Source organism: Rousettus aegyptiacus, unplaced genomic scaffold (genome assembly GCF_014176215.1).
Source record: "Rousettus aegyptiacus isolate mRouAeg1 unplaced genomic scaffold, mRouAeg1.p scaffold_m13_p_7, whole genome shotgun sequence".
Taxonomy (NCBI): domain Eukaryota; kingdom Metazoa; phylum Chordata; class Mammalia; order Chiroptera; family Pteropodidae; genus Rousettus; species Rousettus aegyptiacus.
The window spans coordinates 76,808,780-76,831,450 of record NW_023416310.1 but is presented as its reverse complement, the minus strand read 5'-3'; the positions used below and the strand labels follow the sequence as shown (position 1 = coordinate 76,831,450).

Here is a 22,671-nt window from a genome sequence, read left to right as displayed (position 1 = left end):
CTTTGGGAGGCAGAGTAGCAGGAATGAAGAGGGGAAAAATGTTTCTTCTTTGTTATAAAATACGACATAAACATTTGAGATCAGAAAAGTGGATTTTAGGAAGCTCCTGAGCTCTGAAAGCAGTGCTGACAAAACTCATACTCCATGAAAAACCAAGCCCTAAGAAGTTTGAAGGACTCACTAAAGGAAGTTTCCTTCTCCCGCCTTTGCTTACATTCTTTAAGTTGAATTGCTGGCTTTCTTCTGTGTATGCAATGATTTTATACACAGCGATTGGAATGCAGTATAGGCTCAAGTAATATTTGTTGAATGAATGAAGGAAAGAGAAATTCCTCCTTAAAGAAACCCTTGGCATAGAAATACCAAATATCTCCCCAAAAGTTTGCAGACTTGAAATGATACATCTGAGTTGACTCAGAGGATAAAGGGTGGTGAAGGCTGTTGGCGGGCTTCTGCTAACCCCTGAAGTCATCCTGACCCAGCTTGCTCCTAAAAGGTGCCCTCTCTCCTGGGAAGAAAGGAGCCTAAAATGAGGGCCACATCACCCCCACTGCACCCCAACCAAAGTGGCACCAGTGACCAGAACCAAGGCAGTAGAGACTCAGGTATTCCGAAGTACCTCATACTCTGTCAATACCTGCCAGTGACCATGACTATAGCAGGGGGCCCATGGGAACACCTAAGACTCCAATTTCTCCAGTTGTGGAGCAGATAGGCAGCCCAGAGCTGCCTGGGTCTTAGAGAAGGTAGTTGAATGGCATGCCTGCTTCAATGCTGTGCCTGTAACTTTTGAAGACCTCCTACATGCCAGGAGGAAAGGGGCCCACTCTCCTTGGCTCCTCCTTGATTTTAAAGGATGGGGGGAAAATAATCTCATGACCCCTGAAGGAGAGCTGATGTCAAAATAAGCTGAATGTTGCAAGGAATACCTGAAGCAGCAGCAACAGCTGCCTAGTCTAAGACCCAAGTCCAGCCAGAACCCTCCCAGGGCCTTTCGTTTATAGATCTTGGCCCAAACTGACCCTTGTTCCAAGGATGTCCAGCAGAGTAGGTGGTATGGACTTTGTAGCTAGACATGGTTGAATTAAAACACTTAATTAGCTACATGGCCTTGAGCAAATGACAAGATGTCTTAACTGTAAAGTAAAATAATAAGCTATATAACTAATAAGACTATTGTAGAGATTCAAGGAGATAGCACATGTAAACAAATTGAGGCAGGAAAAGCATTCATTAAACATTAGCTACAGTTATTATTTCACTAACTCATGTGGCTGGCCCTGGTATGAGGAGGGAGGAGAATTTAGTTTATAAGTTATAGGTATCCAAAAATATCACTAAAACCACTTTTTCACTAGTATGGTAGAACGTACTGTCCAAATTAAGTTGCGGGAACCTGGATTCTGGTCCTTTTATTGTCCTCAACTTGGGGTGTGATCTTGGGCAAGTCATTTCACACTTCTGAGCCTTGTTTCCTACATACGCTAATGAGGGTTCAGCTTTAACCTTCGAGAATTGCATGGTTCAACCCCACAAAATAATCATTGCAGTTAGGGGAAAAAATGTTTTGAGCCAAATGAAAGCTCCAGGAAAAAGTCAGGCAGTTCTATTGAGCCTCCGCCCAGGGACATATAAAGAGGATGAGACGAAATGAGGTGACAGGAGGTGATTAACAGGGATAACACATTCTAGGACAATTTGTCTCAGTCTCATCACCACTGTCTTCCAGCCCAAAGTCAAGGAGGCAGAATGGAAGACCCATGCGCCTACCTCTAAGACGTGTGGGGAGAGGATGGAGGGAGAGCAAGACAAGGAGTAGGCGACCACACTAGAGCAAACCCTCACCCACCCTGGGCTGTGTTCCCAGGCTGGTTCCAAGCCCCTCTACCATTTCTCTCTCCTTCCCCAGCTCCCCAGCTGTGGGCTCGGAAGAGCCCACCCGAGCTCCAGTTGTGAATCTGGTCTGAGGATCAAAATGATAAATGTTTCCAAAACGTTGACATACGAAAAGTAAATATTTGGTTGCACAATTGGGGTTAAAACGAGGGTCAATCCACCCCACTCTCCAAGCCTCTCTCCTCTTCTTGCCAAGCCCAAGATCCGAGGCTGAGTGCGGTTTGTAAGATTATAGCGCTCGGTCTCATTTAAAGGGCTGTCAGCATTTCCATTCTCTAGACTTTTTGGGGAGGCATTTATAACCCAGCCATAAAAATTTCACCGGGGCTGCAACTTGGCATCTCCCAGGCTGCGCTCCAGTCAGAGCGGGTTTTGTGAGCACCCACTCTGAATTCGTTTCGTTCCTCAGAAGTTAGACCTTCACACACACTTTCAACTTTCCTCACAAGGGCATCCAGAGAGCGGCTGGCCCGTTCTGATCGCCAAGCAGGTCACAGTCTTGGGCCCTCTCTCCGGTCTCCTCACCCGGATGCCCCATCACCCTTCGGCTTTCTCCGTTGCTCCCTCTTTAAGGAGCACAGACCCTTTACCCTCAGCCTAAGACCTCCTTGGCTGCAGCCTTCTCTCCTCTCCTCATCTCCTGCCAGCGTTCTGCTTGGAAGCTGTCAGCAGGCCCTGCGTCTGGAACTCTCACCCCCGGAGAGGCACTACTCTTTCCTCATCGAAGGGGGCTTCCTGACCTCCACCCCCAGACCTGCCCGACGCACAGACCCCTAAGTCAGAGTGAAGGAGCACACCCTGGAGAGAGATCAGAGCAGAGGCTGCAAACAGTGTGAACAAGGGAAATGGCCGGATTTGGCGCCTGGGGGCCCCTCTGTGGGACCCAGCTGGGTGGCCCGGGTGGGGCGGGGCGGGGATACTCACAGGCGCTCGGTGTTGCGGGGGATACCCCGGGGAACTGCCCGGAGGCCCAGCCCGTGGCAGTCCACGCTGGCAGCGGAGCAGGTACACTTGGTGGGGCAGGCGGAGGCGGGGGGCCAGCTCAGGACGCTCGCCAGCGCTAAGGCCAGTGCCAGGCGAGCGCGCATGGTGGCGCCGGCCCCTGTCCGCCCAGGGGCCATGGCGTGCAGGGGCCCGCGCTGGAAGAAGGTTGCCTCGGCGGGGCAAGACGCGTGAAGCCCACGGAGGCGCAGGGGAGCACGATCGGCCTGGGGAGCGGGCGGTGGAGTTGGCGTGGAGGAGGAGCGATCAGCGCTCAGGCGCACGGGGCGCGGGCGGAGCAGGGCGCGCCGGGCGGCGGCGACGGCAGCAGCTCCATCCGCGGGGCCACTGCTGCCCCGCTGCGCATCTCTTGAAGTGCCCAGGTACCGAGCGCCCCCTGGCCCCGCTGGCCAGCGGCCCGGGGCGTGGGCCCGATCTGGGCCCCGGGGCGAGCGCAGTGGGACACAGCGTCCAGGGAGGTCCAGCAAGGGGCCGGGCTCCGGCACGCGACAGTGGCAGCGGCTGGGACACTGGGCGGTAGGGCGAACTGGCCGGCGCTCGCTCTCTCCATTCACTGAGCAGGGTAGACACCAGAGACGCGGGGCCCACCCCTCCCGCCCCCCACAAAAACGCCAGCTCCGCCTCTCATTGGCTGCGCCACGAGTCATGTAGACTAAGTTGGGAACTTTGCTGGAGCGACTGAGAGCGCGGAGGGAGGAGGAAGCAGAGGAGGGAGAGGGAAGGAACCGGGGAAGGAAAGGGGCTCGGCCAGCACGGCCCCAGAATTGCGATGCATTCACTCTTAGAAACCAAAGACGACTCAGGCTGGTGGCACTTTTTATTGGTTCTGTCACTAAGCTAGGCCCTCTGCTTATATTCTTTCTTTCCTTTGGTCTCAACGCGGTTCCGCATGGGGGGTATCTGAGTGCCACCATATTACAGATTAAAAAAAAAAAAAAAAAAAAAGCTCAGATTAGTGAAACGACTTGCCAGAGGTCACACAGCTACTGGAGACCCTAAACCGAGGCATTCTCTAATCCACCCAGGTTTTACATCACAGTCCATCGAAGTTGTGCCCCTACCTTATCTACAAAGATCCTCAAAGATCCTACCTCATCCATAATTTATTCCTAACGGACCTACTGTATTGACACCAGTGCATCCCAGTTACACGCTTCACAGTTTGGTTGCCCTTGTTGTTCAGGTCAATGCTGGCAAACCCTCCCTGAGGCCTGCTCTGCTTTGCACAGTCCCAATGCCTGCTCTGCAGCTAAAAGGTGTGTGTGTGTGTGTGTGTGTGTGTGTGTGTGTGTGTGTGTGTGTGTGTGTGTTGTGGGGTGGGGGGCAGAGGGGGGTTTGGGAGGACATGGATTCTCAATGCTTTGCTTCTCAACTGGGTGACTCTGGGCCAATCATGTCACCTCTGAGCAAGGGGCCCACAGCCATGTCTGAACCCACACATTGGGTTGTTTAGAGCATCAAAAAAGAGAAAGTGTTTTTGCAAAACAGTCATTCGCATGTAAGGCATTGTTTTTGCCCCCAGCGCCTTCCTTCTTCCAGTGCCTGCTCTAAATTGGCCAGGTCTGAGCTTTTCCAGATGCGGGTGGGGAGGAGCTCCTGTTAGAGGCTCCATAAATACTTGTAGGAGTGATTGTGTTTGTTTGTTTGGAGGCAGAGAGCAGGAACTGGAGGAAGTATGGCCCAGACTTCCTTGATGTCTGTTCACTCTAGACTAGTCGGAGTGAGTCCTGCACGTACACACATTCACATACACACACACATTCCTGCCCCCCCACAACATACATACATGCTTACACACTCAGGCTTACATACCCACCCACATGCACACTCACTCAAAGACTCACGTGTGCACATGCATTCTCAAAAATCACACACATCATCACATGTATCATGACACTGACTATGCCACTGAGAACTTTCCTTTTCTTTCATATGAGTGCTATTCTGATTCCTTCTACCTCGTTTTCCTTCAAGGAAACTTTCAACTAGCTGACCACATCCTGTGAATATATAGTAGAGGTGTAGATTTTATTTTATTGTACTTAGCAGATTTTCAAAGTCTTAGCCCCAGGCACCCAACTGTACGTACATGTACACACACATACACGCATGCACACTCAGCCTCCATCATTCATAAACACATTAGGTGCAATTTACTGCTGTTATTCTTGGGAGCAGCTTTCTGTACAGATGCTGTTGTGATCGCCCTCTGGTGGCCATAGAAGTCTTTGGGCCCCTGGTCCTCAGGGTGACTTCAGCATTTAAGAACTCTAAACATCCATTCTCTGAAGCTTTCCTCCAAATCTTGAACCAATTTAGTACCAGGTCTGAGGCAGATGAGAGAACTGGGCAAAGGCCCAAGGGCACACAAGCATCTCAGACTGTCTGGAGCAAAAAAGAGTAGGGTTTTCTTTGTTTTCCCAAAGGCACACTATAGCATACTTAGCAATCCCTTCAGGCTGGGCCTGGGTCTGTGCTCTGAGCACAGTGGGGAAGGGGAGGCTGTGTTTCCATTTAAGCTGCTGGTGGGGTTCATGAGCTTGACTAGATCTTTTAAGTGACTTCATAGGCATTCAGACATGCCTTTCCCTGGGAGAACCACCTTAGAACAGAGTACAGGGGTCAATCATCCCCAATGAAGAAGCAAGTGGGAGAAACAGGAGGTACACAGGACGCTGGCTGCACAGAATCGGGAAAATATTCGGACTGAAACAGCCTTAGAAATTAGCTAACTTATCATTTCTGCAAGTGATTCTGACAACTAATAGTTCCACATGTTTCTTCATGGGTTCATCATCGGGGTGAGGGTAGTTTCCTTGGGCAAAAATAGAAAGAGAAATGCTTACTTTCACCTCTCTTGGAGATTTGTGTCATAGGTAGGCAAATTTAAGACCCTGAGAAGTCCTGCAGTAAAGAAACAGGACTTTTTGTGTCTATCTTAAGCTTACACAATGTTATGTGACAATTACATCTCAGTAAAAAAATATAGACTAAAATGATAAAACAGGCTTAACATGTGTTTAACAGAGTTTTCAGGCTAGCTTATCTTTTACATGTAAACTTAAAATTCTTTTGTAATTTTTGGAGAACACTCAATACAATTCAACTCTATATATTTACTAATATGAAATTGAGTCTCAGAGAGGGGAAGGCACTGGTACAAGGTCGCCCAGCTAGCTATTAAAAGAGCCAGAGCCAGGACACAAGGCTCCCAGTGCCTAGAATGGGCCTCTCCCCCACTGATTCTGGGGCAGCTGCAGAATGTGTCAGCCTCCCCATAGAATTACCCTCCCTGGGGAAGACTGAGAAAATCCTTGGGAGGTTAGGCTGGTGGGTGGGACTTTTTATGTCTAAGTGCCAGAAATGGCTTTTATACTCTGTAGTGTGAATTTTTAGTTTCATATAAACCTCCAGGGCCAACTTTTAGATTTTTCTCTTTATTTTTCCATAGGCTTCTCAAGGCAAGTTGCCCACGCATTCCCCCCAAAACACTTTCCTCAAACTTTCCCTTCCACCTGTTTTCTGTCTCTTGGTGAAAGGCACCATTAACGTAGCCATGTTAATCAGTTGAGGTTTTCTTGTTGCAGCAACAGAAAATAATTGAAGTGGGGGAAAATGACTTTTTCAGAAGGCCTTTGAGTGGCATACAAAATTTATGGGGAGAAAAAAAACTGAAGAAAGATGCTTCAAAAAAAAAAGAAAAAACAAACAAACAAACAAACAAACAAAACAAGAACCAAGCAGGCTCTAGATGACAAGATCAAGATTTCCAAATTCTCAGAAGGGAAAGATTAATTGGCTGGTCTGGCTTAGGTCATGTGATCACTCTCTTGGCCAGAGAAAACAAAACCTATGGAAGTTGATTCAATGGAAACTACAATCAGCTGGGCAGAAAGGAGCAATACTCTGGGGAGCTGTGAGCTGAAAAAGTAGAGGGATGATGAGAAGGCAAAATAGCACCAAAGCATCTTCCCTCTGTCTCACACCACAGCCATTCAGTTTCCGATTCCTGTTAATTCTGCCCCATGATTGCCTCCTGAATCTATCCCTCAGTTTAGCTGTCTATTCCTCCAGGAAACCTTGCTAGTCCAGGTTATTAGAGTCTCAGGGGCAGTGTCTCTATATAATCCATTAATCCAGTATATGATTATAAAAAATTTCAAGCATGCAAAGATGTCTAATCTATTTTTGCATGCTTGATGCCTAGAGGTACAAATAAATCTTTGGTGATTAATGAATGAATAAATGAACAAATAAGTGAATGAATAATCTTCTCAACCAGCTAGCATATTTGACATCCTCCTGTTGCAGTTTCCCTTATTTTCATCAGTGTTACTTGCTCTTTGAGGGGAGGAGGAAGAGGTTACATCCTTCCAAAATTTCTTAGAGGATTTTTTGAAAACTATATGCATTCAACGGTCCCCTCATACTGATAAGTTTGCACCCACCCCATTGAAACTTACAATTTGTGTTGGTTATTCCCCAGCGGATTGTCCAGATCACTCTCTGCCTACTCTCACCCTGTTCTATCACCCAGGAGGCTGACCTCTACAGATTGTATAACCTGTACTCCCTTGGGTCTAGCCCAATGGGGAACTGCCTCAGAGAGCTGGAGGAGAGGCCGGAACTTCCTCCTGGGTTTGGCAGTGGTTGCATTCCTCTACTGAAGGTCATAGTTCATGTCCTCCGGCCCTTCCTCCAGCTACCATTCTCGTCTCCTTATCTCTTTGGAGAATAGGAGTAGGAATAGCTTCCCACTGTGGCTAAAACTTGGGCAGCCCTGATCTCTTGCTGATTCCTTAACCCTACCTCACTTTCCTAAATCCCTTTACCAAATTTCGTCAATCACTTCATTGAGTTAGGTCATCCTTTTCCTACCAGTTACCCTGAAACTTAACACACTACCTCACTGAGTCACAAGGGCAGAACTCTGAAGAATAGGGGAACAGGGAAGGAAGAGAGAGACAATGAAAACTCCAATTTGAGATTAAGACTACGATCCCTATTTAATCCTCCTGGGAGAAAGAACAATTCATGTGTGTGAATTTTAGTCTTTTCTGGAGAGCAGGGTTAAAATAAGGTGCCATTGGTTGGACCTGGAAGGCCATTCTGTTCAATGCAAATGTTTCTTTCTCTCCCCCTTGAGAATGAAAGAACAATAAAGGTTTACTGTCAGTTAATCCATTGAGCTTCCCCAAGGAGCAGGATCTACTCTGACTAAATAAATGTTTGATGAATGAATATATAATTTTGAAATAAAAAACCTATCTTTAAGAGGAAGATAAAGCAACAGAAGTTTCCGAAATCCAGATCCACCTATAGTGGACAAGTATTACTTGGTCTTTCATTCCAACCATGTGATTGTGGTTCAGAACTTTCTTGCTCTTACATGATCTTGGCTCTCACAAGACTGTGATTTTCTAGGGGTAACTGAAATGAACCAGTCAGAGTCTTCCCTAGGATTCTTCCAACTGGAACTGGAGAAAGAGATCTAGTCCCTCTGTGGTTATAAAGCCAGAACGTGTGAGGAACAGGAATGAGTGGTCATGTTTTCAGTTGTGTGGCCCAGACTGGTATAAAAGAGTACATTTGACCCATTTGCAAGAAATGTAAGTGAAATCTAACTTAATTTAGCATCCAAACAACCATTTTGGGAACTTAATATATGCCCAGGAGAAGATAAGGCTCATAGCTGCCAATAATCCAATTAGGAAGACAAGATTAAGACACATGAAAGGAAAGATATGGAACATAATTAAATGCCAACTGATGCGGATCAGAAAATAAGGGCTATGAAAATTCTAAAGAGGGAGAAATCTCTTTAACCTGGATTGGAAGGGCTATGGAACACCATTTGGCTTTTGAAGGGTGCATGGATTTGATATCAATGGAAGGAAAAAGGGTCTTTGTATTAAGAAAAACAAAGGCAAAGAGGCAGGGCTAGAATGGTTTATGTGAGTAAGGAGAAGACTTTAGGAATGTGGATTATAAGAGAGTTTGGGGCAGATTTCTATTGGCCTGAGAGCAAATTTTAGAAAATGAGCTTTGATGTCTGATTTGTCCTTAGACATAGCTTGGCCTCCTTGCTTTAGAAGCTGGAAGGCTCTGTGCAGAGGCAATGGCTCTACCCTTGAGAGATGATGCAGATTGAAATCCCCAGAACGGAACCAGAAATTTGTACCTAGATAGACTCTGCCCTGGTCTGAGAGGAGGCCAGATGACGTGGGAGCTCATGTTTCTCTAAATTGGTGGATTGGGATGGTGACTCAGCTAGATGTGGGGTCAGGATCCTGATCCTCAGTGCCAGAATACTGACCTGAGAGGCCTGGCAGACAGGTGAGTGCAATCGCAGGCCTCTCCGAACTATGCAATAAAGATTTGTCTCATATTTGAGCAAATCAAGAACTGTCTCTGGGGAAATGGAGCTCCATTTGAAGAGTATTAATCACCTAATTAACCAGAACACCTGCTCATAAAACTCATCCCACCCAGGGAACCAAATTAAACAAAGCATGAGGATGTGCTGCACAAACTTGGCGGTGGCATCTGCATCCTTGGCTGGCCTCCTTGGCACTGGGGCTCACAATACTCTCTGGCCAGCTGTTAGGCTTGACAGAAACTTCAGAATACCAGCCTTGTTTAGCAAGCAGTGATTAGTGCAAACTCGGAAAAACTCCTCTTGCAACTTGCCTGGAATCATGGATGCCCCTGATGTGCTGGGTATGTTCTGAGTGTTTTGCATACATTAACTCTCTAATCCTCACAACAACCAAATGAAGTCCCCTATTGTGGCAGAAGCTGGCTGGATGCTCACAAATCCAGTTTCTTCTTCCTGGATACACAGCAAGACTACACTTCCCAGCCTCCTTTGTGATTAGGTTGGGAACGTGTGCCTCATTTTGACCAATGAAACATGTGCAGAAGTGATACATAACACTTCCAGACTTGGTCTTTGAAATCTCTTACATAATTAGGCAAGGCTTCTCACTTTGGATGTTGGACATCAGCATCCCTGAATCACCACGTAGAAAGCAATGGGCAAACACTACAACATGAGAAAAAACTAAACTCCCCATTGAAATTTTATTTTTTATAGCCATTAGCATTAATTACCCAAGTTGACGTACCAATGCAATCTTGGCAATTCTGTTCCCCCGAATCACAAAGGACTAATCTTAAGGAAAGCTACTACCTATGTGGTATGATTTCAGATATAACAGAAAATTACCCCCTCCTTAAAATAATACCTTCTCCTATTGGTTAATTGGTGAAATGCTTTTAATTAGTAACCCTCATTATCTGTTATTTATTTCTTATTTATTCATTCAATATATATTTACTTCCTAGGTACAGGAAATATTATACGTGTTATAGTGAAGACAAATTAAACATGATTACTACTCTCATAGAGTCTCATTTGGGCAGCTGATGTAAAATAAACAAGCAAGTCAATATGTAATTACTAATTATAAAGTTTTGGGAAGGGAATTAATACGGTGATGTGATAAGGACTGATTGAGTCTGGCCTAGCAAAGTTTCAAAAAAGTGGTCAGGGAAGGAGACTCAAAAGATAAGGAGAATGTAGCTATGGCATAATAAAGGTATAGAGTAAGTATGTCCCTATTCCAAGAGATAAAACAGCACGTGCAAAGACTCTATGGTATGAGTGGGCTAGTTAGAGGAATATAAAGACACTGTGGAAGGATCCAGGAATGCAAGCAAGACCTGTTCTGAAAAGGAGAGAATTCTTTCTTCTTCACTGTTATACTGATCTCAGTCTATGTGAAGTATGACGATGAGTGCTATTCCCCCTTTTATTTGTGTGTATGAAGGAAACCTAAACTTTTGGATTAATCTGACCTGACATAGAGCCTATTGCAGTTCCAGGGGCTTTTGTATATAAGGGGGCTGATAAACTAATTAGATGATTAGCATTAAAACCATCTTATATAGGCAGCATCATATTTTCCCACAGCTTTTACATTTTTCAGTGTGGCTAGGAGGTAAAGGGTAGAACTGATGAAGGCCACTGGGGTAGGAGATTAAAGACTCTTTAACCCACTCTTGAAGTCAATACCTCACTGAGTGATTATTCAATCCTGGGTAAGGTGTGCACAGTTCTGTAAAAGATTTTATTATACTAACTTTTGTTTTTCCAAGTTTAGCTAAAGGGATCATCATCTATCCAGATGGCCAGGCCAAAAACTTAAATGTCATCTTTAACTCCCTGTTTTCCTCTTAACCCACCCTATCTATCAGGTCACTAAGACCTCTTGATTCCTTGAGTTAACACTGTGAGATCCTATTTCCATTGTTCCATCTCCTTGGACTTTGTTCGGGTCTTAACGGCCTCTCGTCCAGGCCTTTTAACTGGCTTCTCTGCTCTATATCTCCATGTGCACTCCAGAGCCTTAGAGGCATTTCCATCACTTAAAGAATAAACTCTAAAGACAAACAGTCAAATTAAAAAACAAGTCAAAGAATTGTAGAGACACTTCTTCCGAGATGATATATGAAGAGATACAAATAACAAGTGGACACATAGAAAGATGCTCAAAATCAGTAGTCTTCAGGGAAATACAGATTAAAATCACAGTGAGATATCACTACATGGTTACTAGAATGGGCAACATCAAAAAGACTTAAATTACTAAGCCTTGATGAGGCAACAGAGAAACTAGACCCCCCATTCGGTGCTAGTAGGAATGAAAATGGTACAGCCACTTTGGACATCAGTTTGACAGCTTCTTTGAAGTTAAACATACTCTTATCATATGACACAATAGTTTTACTCCCAAATGCCTACCAAAGAAAAAGGAAAACATAAGTCTACACAATAGCCTCAAGTCGGAAAGCATCTATATGTCTATCGACTGATGACTGTATAAAAAACTAAAAATGATATATTCATACAATGGAATATTACTCACCAGTTAAAAGAATAAACTCCTCATATATGTAATGATGTAGATAAAACTCAAAAACATAATGTTCAGTGTGATAAGCCAGATTCAAAGACAAGATTATATATTGTATGATTCCATTTATATTAAACATAAAGAAAAAGAAAACTATAGCCACAGAAAACAGATCAGTGGTTTCCTGAAGCTGGAAGTGGAACAGGGTGGGCAGTGGGAATTGACTGATAACAGGTATAAGAGAACTTTTAGGAGTGATGGGAGTGTTCTAAAAGGGGATTGTGGTGATAGCCACCAATGCGTGCAAATTTACTAAAACTCAGAAAGTCAGACTGGACTTAAATTGGGTTATTTTTATTGTATCAACATTCTACCACATTATATCTGCTAAAAAAAAAATAATTACTTAAAGTAAAATAAATAGCAATGTACCAAGAAATTTATAACACGTAGAAATAAAATGTATGATATTAATAGCACAAAGGACAGGGGGATGGTAATGGAAGTATACTGTTGTAAGGTAAAGTGATATAACAGTATTTGAAAGCAGAAGGTAAACTATAATAAATTTAAAATATATGCTATAAACCCTAGAGAATCCATAAAAAAGAAAAAGAAAAACAAAGATTTATAACTAAAATCTAACAGAAGAAATAAAATGTAATGATAAAAAAAATCTCACATCTAAAATGAGGTAAGAAGTAAGAAAAATAAAAGGAAGAATGAATGGGACTAGTATTAAACGAATAGCAGGATGGTAGATTTAAATCCATATGGCAATAATTACATATAAATATAAATGGCCTAAATATTTCAATTTAAAGCCGGAAACTTCTCATATGGTATTATAAAGAAGACCTACACTGGATGATATGTATAGGAAATCTTCTTTAAATAAAAAGACACAAAGAGGATAAAAATAAAAGGACGGTCAAGAATACAGCATGAAAACATTAGTCAAAGAAAGCATGAGTGGCCATATTAATATTAAACAAAGTAAATTTTAAAATAAGTATATTTCCCTGGATAAGAAGGGGACATTTCATAATGATAAGGGGTCAATTCACCAAGAGGACATAACAATTCTAAATATGAATGCACTCAATAACAGAGCTTCAAAATACATGAAAAGAGAAACTATTAGAACTAAAAGAAGAAATAGACCAATCCACAGTTAGAGTTGGAGGTCAAATTCTATAAAAACACGCTCTGATCATAATAGAATTAAACTAGAAATCAAAGACAAATATATGTGGAAATTCATCAAAAATGTTGAAAATTAAGCATTTTTCTAAATAAACCATGGTTAAAAAAGAAATCAAGAGAAATTAGAAAATACTTTTAATTCAATTAAAATGAAAACAAAATATATTAACATTTGTGGAATGAAGCTAAAGTGTTTAGAGGAAACGTTTTGGCATTAAATGCTTACATTACAAAGGAAGGAAAGTTGAAAACCAATAACTTAAGCTTCCACTTTAAGAAGCTAGATAAAGAGCATGACAAACCCAGAGTAAATGAGAGGAAATAAATTATTAAATAAAAACAAGAAATCACTAAAATTTAAACAGGTATGCAATGGAGAATATCGCTGAAATCAAAATCGATCCTTTGAAAAGATGAATAAAATTTTAAAAACTGCAAGAATTATTTAAAAAGAGAGAAGACATAAATCATCAAGATCAGGAATGAAATAGGGGTCATCTCTAGAGAGTTGACTAAGATTAAAAAAATAATAATAGAATATTATGAAAAGTTTTATGCTCAACATTTGATAAGTTAGACAGCATGGATAAGTTCCTTGGAAGACACAAACTATAAGAGCTTTCTCATAAAGAAATAAATAGCCTAATTAGCCTCGCAACTAAAAAAACTGAATTCACAGTTTAAAACTCTTCCTGCAAAGAGAATCCAGGTTACATGCTTTCCCTGACAAATATTTTTATTTACTCTGGCAAATATTTTACACAAACTCTTTCAGAAAATAGAAAGGAAGGAATACTTTCCAACTCATTAAGGAGGTCAAAATTACTCTAATACCAAAACCAAAGACATTATATACCAATGTCTCTCATAAATATTTAAAAATCTTTACCAAAATATTAGAAAATAAAATTCTGTAATAAGCAGAAAGGATAACACATCCTGACTAGGTGGATTTTATCCCAGGTATGAAAAGTTGGTTTAACACTTGAAAATTATTTAATGTCATTTACTATATTAACATAGTAAAAAAGAAAAAAACAGTATATGATCTAGATAGATGCAAAAAATAGTATTTGACAAAATTTCATATCTATTGATGTTACAAATTTTCAGAAAATTAGGGGAAAAGGAGACTTCCTCAACTTGATAAAGGACATCCACCCAAAACTACAGTTGGTATATGATGAAAAAAATGAATATTTTCCTCCTAAAATGAGGAACAAGGCAAGGATGTCTGATCTCGCTATTCATTTTTAACAGCATACTAGAAGTCCAAGCCAATGTATTAATATGAGAAAAAGTAAACAGGCATGCAGATTTGAAAGGAAGACATAAAATTCTATTTACATATATAATCATCTACATAGGAAATCCCAAAGACTCTATTTATAAGTGAATTTAGTAAGGTTGCAGGATATATGGTCAATATCTGAAAGTCAATTGTGTCAATTGTGTCAATGAATAACTGAAAATTGAAATTATAAAAGCACTACCATTTACAATAGCATTAAAAACATGAAATACTTAAAGGCAAATCTAACTAAATATGTACAAAACATAAATGTTGAAAATGACAATATTCTGATAAGAGAAACCAAGAGGAACTTACAAAAGGATAGATAGAACTATGCTCATGGATTGGAAAATCCACTATTGTTAGGGTGTCAGTTTTCAAACTGATCTATACATTCAGTGCAATCTCAATAAAAATCCTGACATGATTTTTTTTGGTAGAACTTGACAGGATATTTCCAAAATTTATATAGAAAAGCAAAGAAACTAAATAGCTAAAATAGGTAATTTTTGATAAGAACAAAGCTGGATGATTCACATTACCTGATTTGAAGATTTGCTATAAAAATACAGTAATCAAGACAGTGTGGTATTGGCTAAAAGAGAGACACATAAATCAAAGGAATTGAATCAAGAGTTCAGAACTAGACCCATATTTATAAGGTAATTGATTTCAACCAAAGTGCCAAGGTAATTCAATGGATAAAAGATAATCTTTTCAGCAACAGGTACTGGAACAACTGGCTATCTATATGCTAAGTAAGTAAATAACCTTGAGCCTTTTTCCTATACCACATACAAAATTAACCCGAAGTGGTCCATATCTAAATGTCAGTGTTAAATATATAAAATCTTCTAGAAGATGTAGGAGAAAATCTTTTTGAACTTGAGTTAGGCAGACTTCTTAGATAAGCTACATAAAGTACAAGACCATAATAGAAAAAAAAACTGATAAGGTGAACATAATCAAAATAAAAAAACATCTATCTTTTGAAAGATATTGCAGACATAGTTCCATAGTGTAGTGGTTAGCATGTCTGCTTTACACATAGAAGGTCCTGGGTTCACTCCCCAGTGGAGCCAAGGTCCATGGTCTACAGACATGCCACCCTGAACAAGCCTGATGTCTGATCTCAGAAGCTAAGCAGGATCAGGCCTGGTTAGTACTCGGATGGGAGACCACCTAGGAAGACCAGGTGCTGTAGGCATACATAATAATAAAAATATATAAATAAATAGATAGATAGATATCTAGATAGATAAATAAAAGATATTGTTAAGAAACTACAAACATAAGTGACATATCTGATCATGGGATTATGTCTAGAAAATATAAAGAACTCAAAATTCAGTATGACAAGCAATCCAATAGAAAATGGGCAAAAGCTTGAATAGCCACTACCAAAGAAGACATATAGATGGCAAATAAAAGCATGGAAAGAAACTAAACATAATTCATCATTAGAGTAATAAAAATTAAAATCACAATGAGATACCACCACACGTTCATTAAAATGGCTAAAATTAAAAAGCGCTATCAAGAATGTAGAGAAACTAAAAGCCTCATACACATTAATGATGGGATGCAAAGCAGTAAAGTCTTTGGCAGTTTCTAGAAAAGTTATGCATTCACCTACTACATGACACAGAAGTCCTAATATTTTAAGCAAGAAAAGTGAAAACCTATGTCCACAAAAAACCTGTATCAAGATGTTAATGGGAGCTTTATTTATAATAAACAACAGAAACAACTCAAATGTTCATCGACTAGTAAATGGATAACCAATTTGTGCCACATTAAAATGATGGAATTTGGCAAGAAAAAAAAAAGCATCTATACAGGCAACAAAATGAATGAATCTCTAAAGCCCTATGTTAGTGAAAGAAGGCACAAAACTTGCATATTCTATTATTACATTTATATGACATTTGAAAAAGCAAAAGCAGATCAGAAACCAGATCACTGATTGCTCAGGATCAGAGTTCAGGAGAGATAACTGACTACAAACAGACATAGAAACCTTTTTTAGTTACGGAGCCTATGAATTATCAAGATTCTGTTATACAGTAGTGTGACCTGTAAATGCATTTTCATGGCTGACATAATTACACTAAAAGAAGCTGAATCTGTTTTGTGTTTTCTTTCCTTCCATTTCCTCTGGAAGCTTCCTTTCTTCACTTGGCCTCAGAACTCAGCCTGTGTTTGCATCCCGTGACAACTCTAACAGTAATTCTCGTTATTCATGTCTACAGTAATTCATGTCTACTGCCTTCACAAATTTTCTCCCCTACTGTCCTGATGTACCTCATCCTGTGGGCCTCAATTCCTAGTCACTTCTTTCTAGTGAAGAAAAACTCCTTAAACCTACCTACCAATAGCTGAATTTTCTAAACCAGACCTATCTGGAAAATGCACCACCATGATCATTATTTTGATTTTTAATAATAAGCCTAACAACAATAATGATCATAATATCGCAATCAATACCATTAATTCATAATTGGGCTCAAAACAATCCTAAATACTTATAACTAACTCTCACAACTATTATGTAACATAGGCATGGTCCCCATTATATAATGAAGTATTAAGGCACAGAGCATCCCAATGACTTTACCCAGCCATTTTCCTTATTCATAAACATCTATTGCTAAAACATTAATTTATTGAAAAGACACTTCACTTCCTGCTGCATTGCAGTTTCACCTCTGTCATAACATAGTAAACATATGAGTGACCTCATTTTTCAATTTGAAAAACTGTAAATTATCCATTTTTTCTGTTGATTTAGTCTTTCCTTCTTGATTTATGAGGAAGTTTCATATTTTCTGGATGTAATCTTTTGTCACCTCTATGAATTGTAAATATTTCCTTCCAGTTTGTGGCTTGAAAATCTTCCTAAGAGTCCTCTAAGAAAGCCTTACTTGGTTGAGATTTCTGGAGTCTGTTGCTAAAATGTATTGTTCATGTTTTTCCACCTTGCTATAATGTGGCGTGAATACTTCCACATTCCTCTGGGACCCACACAGACACAGCCCTTGAAGCTGGATTGATTTATTTCATCAAGTTGTATCTCTGGGACTCCTGACTGCCAGTGGGATCCAGGGTCCACTAGTCACCTTAGACCTTCTGGAGCTACTTCACTTGATGCCATTATAGTGAAAGGTAAAAAGACTGGAGGCCTAAAAAAATCATAATTTGAGCAAGTACTCACTACCAGCCAGAGGAAGACTTCCAATAAGCCTTTCATAGACTAGAAATAGTGCCTAGATTCAGAATCACTAAATCAGGAGTGTTTTATTTGATATGGAAGCCTTATAAGCTATCAAAACCACTGCACAAGGTTTCTACCACAACTTGTAAGGTTTAATTTTGAGAAAGCATCACAGAAGCAGGGCTACAATTTTTATTAGAGCCACCCCACAAATAAGCTATCTCTTGGTTGTTATTGAAAGAGCACGAGAGAGCCTCAGCTGTGCACCCCCAGGCAAGGGCTACCTTCTCTTGAAATCTCATTCCTTCCATGTCCAATTAAGGATACATATGTGCAATATAGGAACCAACAATATAAGATACTGTTCTAGGCTCAAATGGGAATCACTGAGCAGCAAGAAGCCTCCAAACACTGGGAAGAACACCAGAGGAGAGGACACTGAGATCATGGATTCCCTCAGAACCAACTTCCTTTCTTCCAGCTGATCCTTTACAGAAACCAAACTCTCTCAGCCTGTCAATCTGATACCACGCCTGGCCCCAGCAATCATGCCTGCTCAGCATTCCCACAGATGGATATCATTTTCCAGAATGGAGTGTGGAAAATGATATTTTTCTTTTGCCATGATAACATCCCTACAATTGGGGGGGGGGGGGAAGGCAGGAACTGATATTTTACAAGGTCACTCTTCATTTTGCCCTGTTTGATAAAGCCTAGGGAGGAGGGCTTAGTTTCTAAGAAGCCAGTGGGGTTGAGTATCTGGTGGTTTGGTGAGTCTTTTGCAGAGTCTCCTCAAGTGGGAAAATATAAAATTATGCAGAGAAATGGTCTAAATGCAGCCAGTTGGTGAGGATTTGTTAGATCAATGAAGGCCAATTCTGAGTGTTCCCTGCTGGGCTTCCTAATGCTCTGGGACACTCAGCTGAACTATCTATTAAGAATATTTTCCCAAGTCATTTGTGTTAGATTATAGGCTAAAACTGCTTAGTGTTGCCTGTCCACCATAAATATAAAGCAATCATTTTTAATGCAGGCAGCTGTTGGGCTGGCTTCTCCAAGATGCCTTGCCTAGGGACTCATGTTCTACTGTTTCCTCCTTCATCAAGTGCCTTTCTGATTATTTTTCTGCTCCGCTGCATGCCACGCACATGGTAATGGTGGTGGTATAAATTTTCCTTGCAGAACTTCATTTGGACAAGGGTTTCTATAAATACTCCAAAGTAATTAAAGATACGGAGGGGCAATTTGGGTTGTACAAAATCTGGTGACTCCAGGCCACATCACAGTCTCTATTTTTTTAAAATGACCTTGGAAGCACCAACCCATTTCCTTAACCTCCAGCAACAGGATTTGAGATTTTGGATTATAGATATTGATTCAAAAATTTTTTACTGGGGGTTTGCAGTGTACTAGGGCTCCATGTTAGATGCTGAGGCTATAAAGCTGAGCCAAAATTGTGCCTGCTCTCCCGCCTCTGCCTCCCACCCCAGTCTTATCAAGGTATAACTGACAAATAAAACTGTCAGATACTTAAAGCGTACAATGTGATGATTACACACACACACACACACACTGTGAAAGAATCCCCCCAATGAGTCAATAAACATATCCATCGCCTCACATTTACCCTCACCTTTTCTGGTGAGAACATTCAAGTTCTACTTTATTAGCAAATTCCAATTATACAACACAGTGTTATCACCTTAGTCACGATGTTGTACACTAAATCCTCAGACCTTATTCATCTCATAATTGAAAGTTTGTACTTTCACCAGTTCTCGCTATTTCCTCCACCTCCCAGACCCTGGCAGCCACTTTTCTACTTTTTGTGTCTATGAGTTTGCTCCCCTTCCTCTTATAGTCTAGTGGGAGGATCAAATAATTGCATAAATTGTGATATGATATATGAAGAAAATGTAAGGAACTAATAAAATGCCTATTCTAATGACTTGTAGAGATTTTCCTAAGAAAACAGCATTTGAGCTGAGTGTAAGTGGAGTTAGTATTGCAAGGGGAAGAGGGGGAACGAGGATGTGATTTCCAGGAAAACAGAAAGGCGCTTTCAAAGGCTGGGAGTTAGGATTGGGCATTATAAGAACTGAGTTAAGGCCAGGGCACCAGAGGCAGAGGCAGACAGAGACAACACAGTGGGGCTGGCAAGGGAGGCAGGGTCTACATCCATCAGGGCTTTGGGCCATGTGACGAGGAACTTTGGCTCCATCTTGAGACCAATAAGAAGGCACTAGAAGCTACAGCTATTAGGGCCTCGCGAGGAAAGTGCTGGTTTACCTGAACCACACTTAAGCGAAATGTTTTCACAATTTGGAATTCTTTCCATAAGTGTCTCAACATCCAAGGAAGGATGTTGAGACACCAAGCAAAGCAACACTGAGAAGCCAGTATCGCCTCTAGGCCTGAGGAGGCAAGGGGAAGGAAGAGTGAGAGCTGAGTCAGGAAGGGGAATTGCTGCGCAGGAAGTGTGGTCACGTAAAGTCACAGAACTGCAGCATTCCAGTGGAAATAAATATTTCAAACCCTCTTGCCTCTTGCCCTTCAGTCTCCCACTGGATCTTTTACTGGCTGAACCCAAACAGAAGCCATACAGCGAAAAGAATCTATTAAGTTCAGCACCTACCATCTCCACTACTGCCGCCAACCAGATACAAAGAAAGGCAGAGAGAGGAGCGCGTAAAGAATAACCAGTACAGAAGGCTTTTTAGCCTATAAGTAACATGGTCAGATTTGTATCATAAAACAGATTATTCTGACTGCTCCACAAAGGACCAATGGGCAAAAGATTAAGAGTAGGATGTCCTGTAAAGAGGTATTTATAGTAATTATGGGAGAATAATAAATGGAAGCCTAAGCCAGAGTGGTGACTGAGTTGATGGGGAAAAGAGGACCGATTTAGTAGAGCCTGGCCAAGACTAGAAGAAACTCACAGTCTTCAAATCACACCCAGCCACTGCTGTGAAATAACTGAGGCTCAGACAAGAGAAGGGATTTGAGCCAGAAGCAGTGTTTTGCCCCCACCCCTCTGCCCTCTCCACCACTGTGCCTCCATCAACACACTCAGCCTGGATTAGACCCTGCTCCTTCACTCTTATTCTCCAGGACAAACTCCTTCCTTCTTTAAGGCCCCTAAGATTCCCCTTGGTAATACTCACCCCCAGAACCTTGACTTTGTCTTTCTGACTGTAGTTTTCTCAACTCCATGACCTCCTTGCTGGGAAGGCCTGAACAGTAGCAGCCTTGTAGAGCTGTATACCTTCAGCTCACCACAATGGCTGTATTGGGATGAAACAGGGGTTCTAGAAAAGTAAAGCACAATCTCTTTTTACATTTCTAACAATGAACATTTTTTGAGTGCTTACTCTATGCTTGTCAACATTTAAATCCCAAAACCATGCATGGAGGTATACATATTATCACCCTTTCATAAATGAGCCAACTGAGGTTCAGACAGGTTAAACAATTTGCCCAAGATCCACAGCTGGTAACTGGAAAAGTCAAGACTCAAGCCCAGGTTTCCCTGCTTCCAAATGTCTGTGGTCTTAGTCACTACTCCACAGTGCCTCCCATCTACTTAACACAGCACTATGTAGGGTCTCTTTCTTAGGGTATTGAGGTTGAGAGAGAGAGTTCCGGGCATCAAAGAGTACGTAGTGATAAAAAGTCAAAAATGGGGACCATCGATCCCTTCCCTCCCTGCATGTACATGCTCCTCTTCCCCTTGAATCTGAGCTGGCCTCAGTGACTTTGGTTTAACCAACTGAAATCAAAGATTTCTAAGGCTAGGTCACAAAAAGTCTCCCTCTTAGAAGCCAGCTGCCATGCAGCTTAAAAGCTCAAACCACATGGAGAGGCCACGTGTAGATGTTCCAGCTGAACTCTACACTGTGAGCCAACAATAAATGCAACCCGTGTGAGTGAGCTGTCTTGGACATCCAGGCCACTAGAGCCTTGACTGTAGCCTCAGCTACCACCTGACTATAACGATATGTGAGAAGTCTTAGCAAGAACCACCCAAATGAGCCTAGCCAAGTCAAGAACTGTGTGAAGTACTAATAAATTTTTAGTCAATTAATTTAAGGGTGGTTTGTTTTGCATTCATGGATAGTTGGAACATAAGGTAAGGTCTTTGGGAAGCAATATTCAGACAAATGGAACATAAGCATACTACACATTCCTTCTCCCATGCAACTGTTAATAAGGAGCCTTTTTCTGAACACTTTTCCTCCTGTGAATAACTCTGGACTACACTAGTCTTTGAGCCCAGCCTTGCTCTTTGTCTGCAGGAGTTTCCTTTCCTGTGAATGTCTCAGTGTACAAGCGAGAGGTTCAACCAGGAAAGATGAGGAGCACCTTGAATCACAGCTCTCTGCCTTCCACTCTCTCCCAGCTCTGGCCACATAGGCTCTCCACCAGAATGGACTGAGGGTGTGGAAAAGACTCTAGTTGCTGCAGGACTCAGACATAGAGGCACACCGTGGCTGAAGCAGAGGATGAAGTGGGTCTTGCAGGAAAACTCATCCTAGAAAGAAAAGAAAACACCCACAAGTTATCCTAGCCCATGACTAGGAAGGTTTCTCAACCTCAGCACTACTGACAATTTGGACCTGGTAATTTTTCCCTGTGGGGGTTGTTCTGTACCTTATTGGATTTAGCAGCATCTCTGGTCTCTACCTACTAGGTGCCAGTAGCACTCACCTACCAGCTGTAACAAACAAAAATGTCCCCAAACATTGCCAAATGTTCTGGGGTGGGGCAGGCAAAACAATGCCTAGCTGAAAATCAGTACCTACTTCTTCTTTCTCTGCTCTAAAGACTCTTCCTTTGGGATACTGAGAAAAACCTGTGACTTCCTACTGCAAGTGTCCTTCACCCTTCCAGCTGCATGACCAGCACAGCATCCCCTCACCAATCTCTACCAGGCTCCCCAGCCAGATGGCACTCAAGCTCTCCAGCGGGCATTTCACACACATGATGTGGTGTTGCAGGCTGAGTCTGTTCTGCACCCCAGGCTAAGGATGATACAGGCCAGATTAATGGGTAATCCACTAGGTAGTTGTCCAGAGCATCAATCAAGAGTAGCCCCTCAAATGTCACTGGAATAAAACTAGGAAGCCATTTAACTGAGG

At 41.8% G+C, this 22,671-nt stretch overlaps 1 protein-coding gene and 1 pseudogene across 2 annotated transcripts in view; one reads left to right on the top strand and one right to left on the bottom strand.

Annotated features, from left to right (window-relative positions):
• Nucleotides 1-22,671, bottom strand: part of SLIT3 (slit guidance ligand 3) — a 583,670-nt gene that overhangs the window by 521,401 nt on the left and 39,598 nt on the right. The window contains exons 3-4 of one of the 2 annotated variants that reach the window (XM_036224942.1): nt 21,896-22,064; nt 20,698-20,841 (exon numbers count right to left, since the gene is read on the bottom strand). Coding sequence is in view for 1 of the 2 variants with exons in the window: in XM_036224941.1 (XP_036080834.1) it covers nt 2,821-3,017 (197 nt within the window). In the remaining variant the exon portion in view is untranslated. Of the gene's footprint in view, nt 1-2,820; nt 3,173-20,697; nt 20,842-21,895; nt 22,065-22,671 lie in introns of those variants that run through there. The other variant, XM_036224941.1, reaches the window with a different exon arrangement.
• LOC118605655 lies at nt 15,408-15,523 on the top strand (annotated as a pseudogene).